Source organism: Staurois parvus, unplaced genomic scaffold, assembly GCF_062004578.1.
Source record: "Staurois parvus isolate SC_StPar_1 unplaced genomic scaffold, SC_StPar_1.0 ptg000249l, whole genome shotgun sequence".
Taxonomy (NCBI): Eukaryota; Metazoa; Chordata; class Amphibia; order Anura; family Ranidae; genus Staurois; species Staurois parvus.
In genome coordinates this window covers 11,400,753-11,412,500 of record NW_028318045.1, presented here as the reverse complement: position 1 = coordinate 11,412,500, position 11,748 = coordinate 11,400,753, and the positions used below count along the sequence as shown (strand labels likewise).

Sequence of the window (11,748 nt, the reverse complement as noted above, 5' to 3'; positions counted from 1 at the left end):
TTCCGGGCGCTGAGCAGGTAGTTGTTTTTTTTTTTTTTTTTTTTGTTACCTTTAGATCCTGCTGCGGGCAAGTAGCAGGGTTCATCTGTCAGGTGGAAGCATTCATTATAGGCGTTTGTGGTGCGGTTTTAACGCTTGGCAAACTCCTCAAAAACGCACATAGGGTATTTGAGGAGCATTAAAAACTCTTCCCAAAAGCCTGTCTAATGCCTGTCAAACGCTATAGGGGCGTTTGCCAAGAGTTGGAAAATAGTCAAGTGTGAACGAGCCCTTAGGTTTGACATGTTGGATATCTATTTACTCGATGCAACCTCATTTTTTATATTTTACAAATAAACTGGTTAATTTATTGCTATTTGTGTCCTAAAATTAACGTAAGTGTATTTGTTACTGAAATTTTGTGATTTCACCTTTGTGAAAATATCGTGTGACATAAAAAATTGGAACTACCACTATTTTATTCTCTAGAGTTTCTGATTTCAGAAAATTTATAGTGTTTTGCATAATCTTCATGCAAAAACAGCTCTGGCAGCGAAAGGGATAAAGGATAAGCCTGACACTCCCCTTTCCTGAGGAGCACTCAATCGGTGCCCATTACACTGCAAAGTCTCTCCCCTCCCTGCTAGTCCCCGGGTGCGGTGCTGGAGGCAGGGAGGTGAGGAGGAGATAAACAGCGCAATGTTAAAAATATTAAACGATTAATAAAGCCATAAAGCCCCTTTTTGTTTTTAAAAGCCCCAGACATTACTTAAAGCAGATTTAAATATGGTTTTGGTTAAAATTTATTTTTTATTATCAGGACAAGTAGATTGTCATGAGGGACAAGTAGATTGGGGAACCGATTTAGTCCATGGACAAGTAGTTTTTTAAAAAATTTCCACACCCCTGGGTGAGGTTAAGAAGCAGACTGGGTAAAAGATGAAAAACCTGGTTGGGGAAATAGGTTACCTGCAGTCTGTTTAATGTTTTGCAGTTGTCTGCTGTAGATTCTCTCCGTGCATTCGCTGAAGTGCAATACTTTATCCAAGATGATAGATGCCAATGCTACCCCTGCCTGTGCAACCCCTAAAAAGGCCTAAATTTATAAGGAGTTGGGTGAGGATATTGACAATTAGTCAATTAGGAATGCATAGGCGAAACACATGGCTATCAAGGCAAACTTCTCACACCAGAGGAGGACTACAAGAGAGCAGGAGGAAAGTTTTTTTGTTTTTTTTTTTTTTTGTTTTTTTTATATATAGATTAGGATCAGCTCATAAATGTTGGTTACAATAAGAGCTAAATAAGCGTCACAGTAATATGGATAGAGCTAAAGATTTTAAAAGCAGCATAGAGTACCAGTAAGAACATTGATGGTAATGAATCGGCTTCAGTTAGAGGTGGATTTTTTTGAAGCTGCACAGATTAAAAAAAAATATATAGATTTGCAATAAAAAGTAAAAAAAAAAAAAAATCCAGCCCTGAAGATTCGTTTTTCTGAGCACTGTCATGGATAGAATGTCTTCAGTATGAACGGTCTTATCAAATGTTCGACTGCAGATATCTTCACTCTGCTGTCGTATGAATATGTCCCATGAGGGATTCCAGAGCTTGCCTTGTACCATTAAATGCATTTTCCTTCCCATCTAGTCTGAAAAAGGAGGAGCCTTCAAAAGCTTTCAAGGCTTGGTACCATCTGCAGCATCATTTACTGGATTTGGAAATGCAGCTAAACCACTTCAAGGTCTGACCAATGGAAATGGTGGCACATCCCTGTTTGGAAATTCAAAGGCCGCAACTGAAAGCAAACCTGTTTTTGGTGAGTGTTTGGGTTTTTTTTTTTTTTTTGCGTGTGTACACATGCTCGTTCCTCACTTCCCATCCCCTGGCACATATTATAGAAGTTAGGGAAAGCCTATACATATCTGTATCCAAGCATCACTACCCTACATAGGTGGTGGAGTGTGCAGTGTATTTTCTCCCCTTGCTCCAGTTTAATGTGGTGATTCATGGAAGTAGGGTAATAAAGCAACAGCTTTTTTTGAGGTTTTGGAAATCAAAGTGAAAACCTCTTATTATTTTCCTATATATTGAATTATCCAGTTAATAAAATAAGTGTACTAATGTACACAGAAGTGGAAACGCACATTTTGCCTTTGTAGTAGGTTTCCAATACCTTAGGCTGTATTTTCTGGATAAAGTCAGAAACAACCACTCCCCATCAGTCCCTGCCCTTTTTAGGACCCTTTCACACTTGTGGACCTTTTTGTCTGTTTTTCATTTCTTTGTTGACAGATGAAAAACAGACCTCAGTGCATCTTTGGAAAAACAAATGTAAAGGGATGATCATTTACATCCGTCCATCTGTTTTTTAAATGGATCAGAGCCCTATTTTTGTTCTGTTTTTAAAAAAACTGAACTGAAGATAAACAGATGTAAGTGGACATTTTTTTTTTTTTTTTTGTATCCGTTTTTGCATTGGTGGTTAGGAGCCAGCACCCGCCAGTGTCCTAACAACCAGTGACTCATCTCTGCTGTCAGCAGAAAGTAAGCACAAGAAAAAAAAAAGACTGAATACGGTGGGGGTTGATTAGGTTGTGTGTACTGCAAACGGGAGGGGGGGGGCAGAGAAAGGCAGGAGAGGAGCAGTATATACAGACAGGCTCCTTCACTTGTGGTACTGTCAGTGGCGGCTTTAAATGTAATTGCTGGCTGTTTTTTTTTTTTTTTTTTTTTTTTTTTTGAAGGAGCTGTCATTTGGCCCCACAGCTGCAATAAACAAACGGGTGGGGTCAAAAGGTAATGTCACTGGGTGACCCCTGCTCCCTTGCTTACTTTACCAGTGGGGCAAATGACAGCTCCTTATCGGCACTATAAAATAAAGGAAAAGAAAACCCTACAATTACATTTAAAGCCGGAAATGACAGCACTGGCAAATGAGGGAGCCTGTCTATCCCTCACTGTATACACTGTTCCTCTCTTCTCCTGCCCCCCCCCCCCCCCAATAAAAGGACCTGTCACTTATATGCCATCACATAGGGGACTATTGGTCCCCTATGTGATAGCAATGAAATCATAAGTTTAAAAAAAAAAAAAAAAAAATTTAAAAGAAACAAAATTGGAGCCTCCCCACAATGGCAGTTGTGCTACACGTTGCATATCACCACACACGCCAGAGTGAGATCAATAATTTTAGCACCAGAGCTTATGGGTAATGCTAAACTGATGACCTGTGGGGGCTTTTAAAGCATCACCTATGGAAAATATAGGGTATTGACGTTTTTTTTTGCTGTTTCATGGTGCACGAAATTTTAATGCTTGACATGTTTCGTATCTATTCACTCGGTGCAACTTCATCTTTTATATATTACCAAAAAATTGGGTAAATGATTGTGTTTGTGTGCCCTAAAATTAACTTTAGTATATTTTCTACTGAAATGTGCTAATATCATGTGACATAAAGAATTGGAACTACTGCAAATTTATTCTATAGTCGTCCACTTTCAGAAAATATATAATGTTTGGGGGTTTTAAGTAATCTTCAGGCCTAAAATTATTTTTTAATCATGTAAACCAAAAATTCCATTGGCTCTGGGACTAAGTGGATGGGGAAAAAACTGATGTAAACTGATCAGTTTTTTTTTTTTCTTTGAAAAAACACGACTGAACTGGTGAAACAAATGGTAAGTGTGAAAAGGGCCTAAAAAGTGCAGTTTGCCTGGCTGCTGAACTGATTTGAAGGCTTTGATATTTTGAGTCGCTGACCTGAAACAAGCGGATTTGAAATTCACAGCACTGTGCTTGCTTGGGTCAATGACTCAGGATTTTTTTCGGAGAGAGGTAGGAAACTAGCATTTTCAGCATGAGCTCAACGGCAGTAGCCCCTGTATTAACCTCATCACAGGTTTCCTTTGGTGCACAAGTCAGGCATGCAAACTTAAGTGAAATTTTAGTCAGAAAATTAGTTCCTGATAGATCACTTCATGCTGGACCCTTTTGCAGGTGTAGCTATGTAAAACATTAAAGTGGTTGTAAAGTCTGAATGTTTTTTACCTTCGTCCATCCTATGCATGAAGGTTAAAAAAACAAAAACAAAAAAAAAAACTATGCAGCTTTCCACCTGGCCCCCCCAATACTTACCTGAGCCCAATCCTGATCCATCGATATGCAGGAGAACGGCTGCTGTCTCTGCTCTGTGGGAGCCATTGGCTCAGGCTGCTCGGCAGGTCTTGGTAGGGCTTGGTAGCGTGTCCACACAAGTACCCTCTCGCCTTCCCCAGCAACCGGCAGGGAACCCAAGAAGTGGAGGATCTGGGCTGCTCTGCACAAAACCATTGCTAAGAGCAGGTAAGTACTACATGTTTGTTGTTTTTTTTTTTTGTTTTTTTGTTTTTTTTTTAAAAATCACTTTAAATGGGAAGTTCTGCGGGGGGGGGGGGGGGGGGTAATTGCAAGTACCAGAATTTTCCATGTACCCTCTCCCACTTCTGGTGCAATTGCCTAAGGTAATCGGAAGTGGAAATTGTCCTCCCTCCTCGTAGTCTTCTGGGACATGACAGATCCCAGAAGACTACGGGACCATTCACAAAGCAGAGTGCTACTCGTGCATCCGCAGTGGGCACTCGGCTGTGAAGCCGCAAGCTGTCTCAACCAGGTGCCCACACTGAATTTGCTGGGGACAGAAGATGGCTGGTGAAACCAGCCGTGGTGAGGACACTGCTGGACTGAGGGACAGGTAAGGTATTTTAAGTCAGTAGTTACAGTTTTCATAACTCCTGACTTTTATTTGTTTATTTATTCAACTGGAACTCCGCTTTAAAGTGCCTGTACTGCTTAAAATCCAGTAAGGTGCTGTCTCATCTTGGAGTGGGGAGGTGAAGTAACAGGAATGACAGACTACTGAGGACAGGTTAGGTACAAAGAAGAGAAATGCAGAAGTGACAGTACAAATTCTGCTACTTACAAGTATAGTGTCTTATCTTACTTCCTTGGTTCTCTCTCCTTTCTGCCTAGGCAGGGGCAGCTCTGTGAACTTCAGCAATGTATTTTCTGCAGTCTTTCCCTCTAGCTGAGCCAAGATTAAAATAAAGGATGGAATTGCACACATTTTAATTAGAATTTTTGAGACTAAAGCTGGCCAGAGACGAGTGCAGTTTGTTTTTTTGTTTTTTTCATTCAGCCAGTAGATTGAACGAAAAAAACTGACCTGATATCCCCATCCACACATTTGCATTGGATGGGGGAATACTCGCGGCTCTGTCTTTGTATTTTGACAACGAGGAGACTTCCCTGCCTTCAGAATCTGCTGATCGAGCAGTACATTTCAAATGAGGGTGTTCAACAGAAGTCGATCAGTAGATCAACTTCTGTTCAACAACAGTGGCCATACATGGCCAACACTGGCCATACATCGAAATTTGGCCGGTCACTGCAGAACTGGCTGGATTTCAGTCTTTGTATGGCCAGCATAAGGAAAAGGGGAGAGCTCTGTAAGGAAGTGACTGCTCTCGGCTTCAGCAAAACGGCGGCCTCCGGCAAGAAGAAACAGCAGCAATGCTGGAGGTAATTTACAGCACACACTAATTTTGATAGCATACTTATTAATGTGGAACATACAATATGTTCTTTTTGTTAAAGAATATTAATTATCTAACTTTTATGGTAAAGTTCTGCTTTAAACTCCTCCTTAGTTTTACCTGCCAAAAGTGAAACTAATCTCTTGCGCTCTAAACAAATTTGCCATACCACACTTGTGTGACACTTATTTCCTAGTTCAGCACTGCAACTTCATTTTGTCACCTGTATACATCCTGCCTTTTCGCAGGTTAGTGAATTCATTTCATCCAAGAGACAGGCTTCTGCAAACCAAGTTTGTTTCATTGTTGGGAAAGGGAAGCCCCTGCCATTGCACCCTCCATTTTATTATGAAACCCTTTCTGATCAGTGTCAAACACAAGTACCGTTTATTTTGTGCAGTTCATATGAGGGTCAGTGTTGGATGCAAAAGACAACCTGTCGTTGGTGATTTTCGAAAATGCTAGTTGCTTAATTGTTTTGCTCTTCATGCTTCAGTATATGAAACAAGCTTGCAGTGAAAGACTTCTGGCTTTTTTTCTGAGTCAAAATACTGGAGCCAGTGAGTCTGTAGAAGGTTATTAATTTGCCTTTGTTGTTCTATGACCGGTATACTTTGTTCTTGGATCCGCTTTTACCTCTTACGCAAATTAGAACATTGCTTTGAACTAATATTCATTTTGTTAATTTATTTTCAGGGTCTTTCTTTGCAAATGGCCCACCAACGTCCTTGTCCTCAACGATAGAAGTAGCTTCCACCACCGCAAAAACAAACGGTGAAACGCCTTCATCTACCTCTAGTCCTGCCCCAATCAAGCCTGGCAGCTCCAGTGATTACAACAAACAGTTAATGTCCCTGAATTGCGCTGTACGGGATTGGATAGTGAAACATGTGAACGCCACACCATTGTGTGACCTGACCCCAATTTTTAGAGACTATGAGAAACATTTGGCTAGTATTGAACAGAAGTACGGAACCAGCACAGACAGCGGATCCGAAAGTGACAGCACTTCCAAATCAACCCCCTCCATTTCCACCCTTGTTTCTTCAAAAACAGAGGCCAAGCCAACCTTCTCTTTTGCAACCAAAGAAGAGAAGTCAGACCAGCCAGCAAAGTCTAAAACTGAGACGAAAACTGAATCGGCTTCCCTTTTTTCCTTTAGCCAAAAGTCTGACACTGCAAATTTCAATTCGTTCGGTTCTGGGTCTGCAGCCACGTTTTCTTTTAAAGTAGGAGCTGTCAGTCTAAGTAAGGATACAAGTAAGCATAGTGCCGGAACGCCATCATTTTCCTTCCAGTCAGAGACAAGTACCAAGAAAGCGGAAACTGGTAAGAAGGACAATATAGCTAGTGGTCCTCCACTCCAGCCTTAACATGTCATGTTTTTTCTGGGTTTGCCTTAAAGCTGGCTTAGCATTCAATATACAGTATTTTGTTCATGTTGCATGCATACAGGGTAAACAATTTGTAACACTTCACAGTATTTTTTATTCTCATAGAGATCATAACACACCACTCCTGCCTTCATCTGTTTTTCTGCAAAAGAATGGAGCCATCTTAATTTAGGTATCATCCTCGCTCACCATCTACTTCCTGGACTGGGATGCAGGCATATGACAGTTATGTAAATCCTAGTGCAGTGCTCAGTTGTGTTGAGAAATGTTGTCTGGGTTTCCTCTTGCCTTTTACCTTGTATTTTTGCTAAAAAGTTATGGTTCTGCCCGATAGGGTTATGTTGTAGGTAATTAAGGTGGGTGATCTGTCATAGGTGACCCGTTATAAAATTTAGAGGCTTTAGACAGCCTTGAAGTGGGGGAAGATGACCTGAATGATGAGACTGATGTGAGCAAAATTGTTTTGTAATCAAAGGGGGGGAGTTTGACAGCAGTTGTGTGAATACACATCAGCCACTTACCTTGCACAGCTCAGTACTTTTGTCTGTGTAAGTAGGAAGGGGAAATGAGAGAAGCTCAATTGACAGGTTTTGTAAGCAATTCAGTCAACTTCACCAGAGAGTGGTTGACTGGGTCAAGGGTCAGCAACAGACTTGGTATTTTCTGGACGGAGTGGAAAACCACCAGTTTAGGTTCAGGTGCTTTATCATCTCATGCCTAATATATCTAACTAGAAGTATAGTGCTGAAAGTTTCCTAATGAGTAATATTTTGCTACAGTTTGTTTATAGGTTCTATCAAAAGCTGGGAATGGGTTTTTTGTTTTTTTACATTTTGGCCAGTGCAATTCCCTAAAATTGTCCTTTATGCTTTGCAATCGTGCAGTATTGTTGGCAGCAGATCACGAGAGTTAATCTTAAATTATCCGAAAAGACAAACCCAACAATTTTTCTCATACGATACCAGATCGTATTATTTTCATTTTGATCAGTACAGTTTTTGTACGAAAATACAATACAATACATTACATCTCTTCCAAAATTCTATTCTGTCGTACGAGAATTTTCGTAAGTTGAGTAACCTCTTCATTTTTGATATGAGACTAGCATGCAAAAATAACAGATGAACATTCATGTGATAATCTCATTGTGTGTACCAGGCTTTAGGGTGGTTAATGCCAGTTTGGTGATTTTCATGTGCAGTTCAGATTTGGCTAGTAATGGGATGGTAGCAGGATTGCAGGCTCTTGTAGATATTGTGACCCTATCTTATCCATGCTTCCTGCACCACCGGGATATATTTTTTTTAAACCTGGCTTGCAGAGGATATTTGAATACCTTGCTGGGGGATGAAACAATCACTCTTTGCTATCTTCCCCCAGCCCCCCATATTCATGGCCATATTTGCTCCCACCAGTGTAACATGGAATATAGCAAAACTGTTTATCCTTTACCTGCAAAGCTCTATTCCAACTACTGCTAGCCATGCTAAGGTTTCTTTTTTGTCCTCTCTGAGCCTTAGAGATTTTATTTTTAATTTTTTTTACTTTCTAATTTCTAGGTGGTGGAGAGGAGGAAGAGGCAGAAGAACCACCAAAAGTAGTTGTACAAGAAGTCAAAGAAGATGATGCTTTCTATTCCAAGAAGTGAGTTGACTTGCCATTCCATGTCTTTTTCTTCATTCAGTAATCCTGCAAATGGGCAGCAATGTGCAATCCCCACAGCCAATTCTCTTCAGTTTTTTTTAAAGGATAAGTTCACTTTTCAAAAAAAAAAAAAAAAGCCCCTTTTTTTTTTTTTGCTGTTAAAGTGTGTGTGTGTGTGTGTGTTTCTTTGTTTTTTTTTTTTGTTTTTTTTTGGTTTTTGGAAAGCATTGCACCAGCGATCAGCAGATTGCTGGTGCTATGCAGGACTCCTGCAGACTGTCAGTGCAGTGTATCTGTGTGCCTGTACAGCCAAGCAGATACAGTCTGACAGGAATACCTCTGAACTACCACAGTGCACCACAGCGCCGTGGTAGTTCATTGAGAACTATAAGCCGAAAGCCACAAAGGCTGTTGGACTTGTAGTTCATTCATTCACAAAACTCTGTGAATGAATGACGTGGCCGTGTGGGTGAAGCCCTGCACGGCTGCGCTGTTTTCAAAAAGTGATAGCAGTACAGGGAGAAATTCCCCGTACTAGCTATCACATGTAGGGGGGGGATCGGGCAGTGATGGGAACAGGTTACATGTTCACTCCTAAAAATAAAAATGGGTAGAACATGTAACATGTTCCCAAAGATGAACTTCTTCTTTAAAGTGCTGGCTTGTAGGTTATGGTAATCAGGGCCAAAAAGCCACCCACTGAACTAGTTCATGATGGAAGTGAAAAACGAAGATACTTTCTGTTCTTTGAATGCTCAGTTGAGCTTTGCACTGGTTCAGCAGAGACCTTTTTTTTTTTTTTTTTGGTACTTTTTTTGACCCGTGTCCCCATAGCCTTGCAGGGGGTATAGTTTGTTGTTGCTCCCCAAACACTACTGTATAGAAACAATGGTGCCTACGCACTGCACTGATGATGGTCAACAAGCCCAAAACTGCTTTATGCTTTAAAATATGACCTCTATCTTTGCTGTAAATCAGCTGTCCTAGATGTACAGTTGATTCAAGGGAAAGAGAATTATTTGCATTGCTCCACCCACTGTCCTTAAATGAGGGATAAACTTCCTCTTTTTCGTATTTGTGATGTTTTTAAGAAAGTGTCATTGTGCTTTGTACGAGCAGTTGAATCTGTTACAAAAGAAATACCTATGTTGGCAATTCCTTTTCCTTCTTAACATTTTATTTTGTCGTGTCATTTTTTTCTCACTAATTTATTGCGTATGCGGCTGGTAGGTTGAGAACACTCAAACTGCATATTTTTTGCAGGGACTCTAAAGAATGAATCTAGATAATTAGCTTGACAGCTAATGGAAATTGGAATCTTCAGAAGAGGAAACTGAAATGTCAGCATAGATGTTTATCTCATGATAGGCACTGAGCAGCAGCTCCAGCTCAGTAGCAATAATATTGCTGCGTAAAGTCCAGCTCTGGGCAAAGCAAGAACCCCTCTTCCAGTCCCCTCTGGCTTTCTATCGGATTGCCTCTTTGTTATACATCTGGTGGGGTCCTTGTTCAGGTGTCTGCCACTGCCTGCCAGCCAGGCAAATGACCGGGACAGCCGACTTGATGAGTATACCTTGCTTCACAAGGAAAAAAGAAATGCATACAGACTGGGTTGGAGGTGGGTGGGAAAGGGTTCATGTTTTGATCAGAGTTGGGATTTACGCACAAATACATCAAGGTGGCTACACTTTGTGATATTTCAGAATCCTATTTTAAGACTTTTTTTTTTTTTTTTTTTTTAAGAGCACCCCAAGTTCTGGCAGAAAGTGAAATACTGACCTAGCCCTTTCTGCTCCATATTATTGGTCATTGAGGCTTTTCATTGCAGCAAGAGGCTAGTTGTGGGGTTTCAGAGGGTAGGAATAATCTCACCGGGAGACTGGGGACTTGGCAGGTCTTTTTTGTTAATCTGTAATTTTACACATACGTCTCTTGTTTTTATATGCATGCTGTGCCTTGCCTAATACAGCACAGGTATTGTCGTTTATCACTTCTCCTGTGTCGGTGCAGGTAGAGTGGGTAAAATAATTAATTGATCCCCTGTAGATTTTGTAACTTTGCCCTCTTACAAAAAAATTAGGAGTCTATATTTTTTTTTCACAGGTACATTTTAAATGATAGAGACAGAATATCAACCAGAAATCCAGAAAAAACACACAATACAAATGTTCTAAATTGAATTGCAGTTCAGTGAGTAAAATAAGTATTTGATCCCCTACCAACCATTAATAAGTCTGGCTCTCACGGATTGGCTATGTGCTCATGTAATACACAAATTAGTCCTGCCAATTTAACTTGTTTAGTGTGTAAAAGACCCCTGTCCAGAGAATCTTTCTTCCATTCAAACCTCCCCATCATAGGCAAAAGAGCTGTCAAAGTATGTCAGGAACAAGATTGTAGACCTGCACAAGGCTGGAATGGCCTACAAAACCATCAGCAAGAAGCTTGGTAAGAAGGAGACAGCTGTTGGAGCGATTATTCAGAAAAGGAAGAAATACAAAATAACCATCAATTTCCCTCGGTCTGGAGATCCATGCAAGATTTCGCCTCATGGGATAAGGATGATCATGAGAAAAGTGAGGGATCAGCCCAGAACTACACAGGAGGAGCTTGTGAATGATCTCAAGGCAGTTGGGACCACAGTCGCCAAACAAACCATTGGTAACACAATACGCCACCATAGATTGAAATCCTGCAGCGCTCACAAGAACACCATCCCTACAGTCAAGCACGGAGGTGGAAACATTATGCTTTGGGGCTGTTTCTGCTAAAGGTACAGGTCGACTTTGCCACATTGAAGGGGCCAGTGGACAAGGGCCGTGTATTGTAAAATCTTGGATGAGAACCTTCTTCTCTCAGCCAGAAAACGGAAGATGGGTCTGTCGATGGGTCTTTCATCATGACAATGACCCAAAACATACCGTCAAGGCAACAAAGCAGTGGCTCAAGAAGAAGCACGTTAATGGAGTGGCCTAGCTGGTCTCCAGACTTTATTCATATAGAAAATTTATGGAAGGAGCTGAAACTTCGAGTTGCCAAGTGACAGCCAATAAACCTTAAGGATTTAGAGAAAATCTGTAAGAGCAGACCAAAATCCCTCCTGAGATATGTGCAAACCTGGTAAGCAACTACAAGAAACAACTTGCCTCTGTGCT

The 11,748-nt window shown here is 40.8% G+C and overlaps 1 protein-coding gene across 2 annotated transcripts in view; it reads left to right on the top strand.

Moving 5' to 3' along the window:
- The window catches only part of NUP50 (nucleoporin 50), a 42,234-nt gene that overhangs the window by 23,819 nt on the left and 6,667 nt on the right, over nt 1-11,748 (top strand). For both annotated transcript variants that reach the window (XM_089680775.1, XM_089680774.1), the window contains exons 4-6: nt 1,630-1,798; nt 6,252-6,884; nt 8,509-8,593. In XM_089680775.1, the coding sequence (XP_089536901.1) occupies nt 1,630-1,798; nt 6,252-6,884; nt 8,509-8,593 (887 nt within the window). The remainder of the gene's footprint in view (nt 1-1,629; nt 1,799-6,251; nt 6,885-8,508; nt 8,594-11,748) is intronic.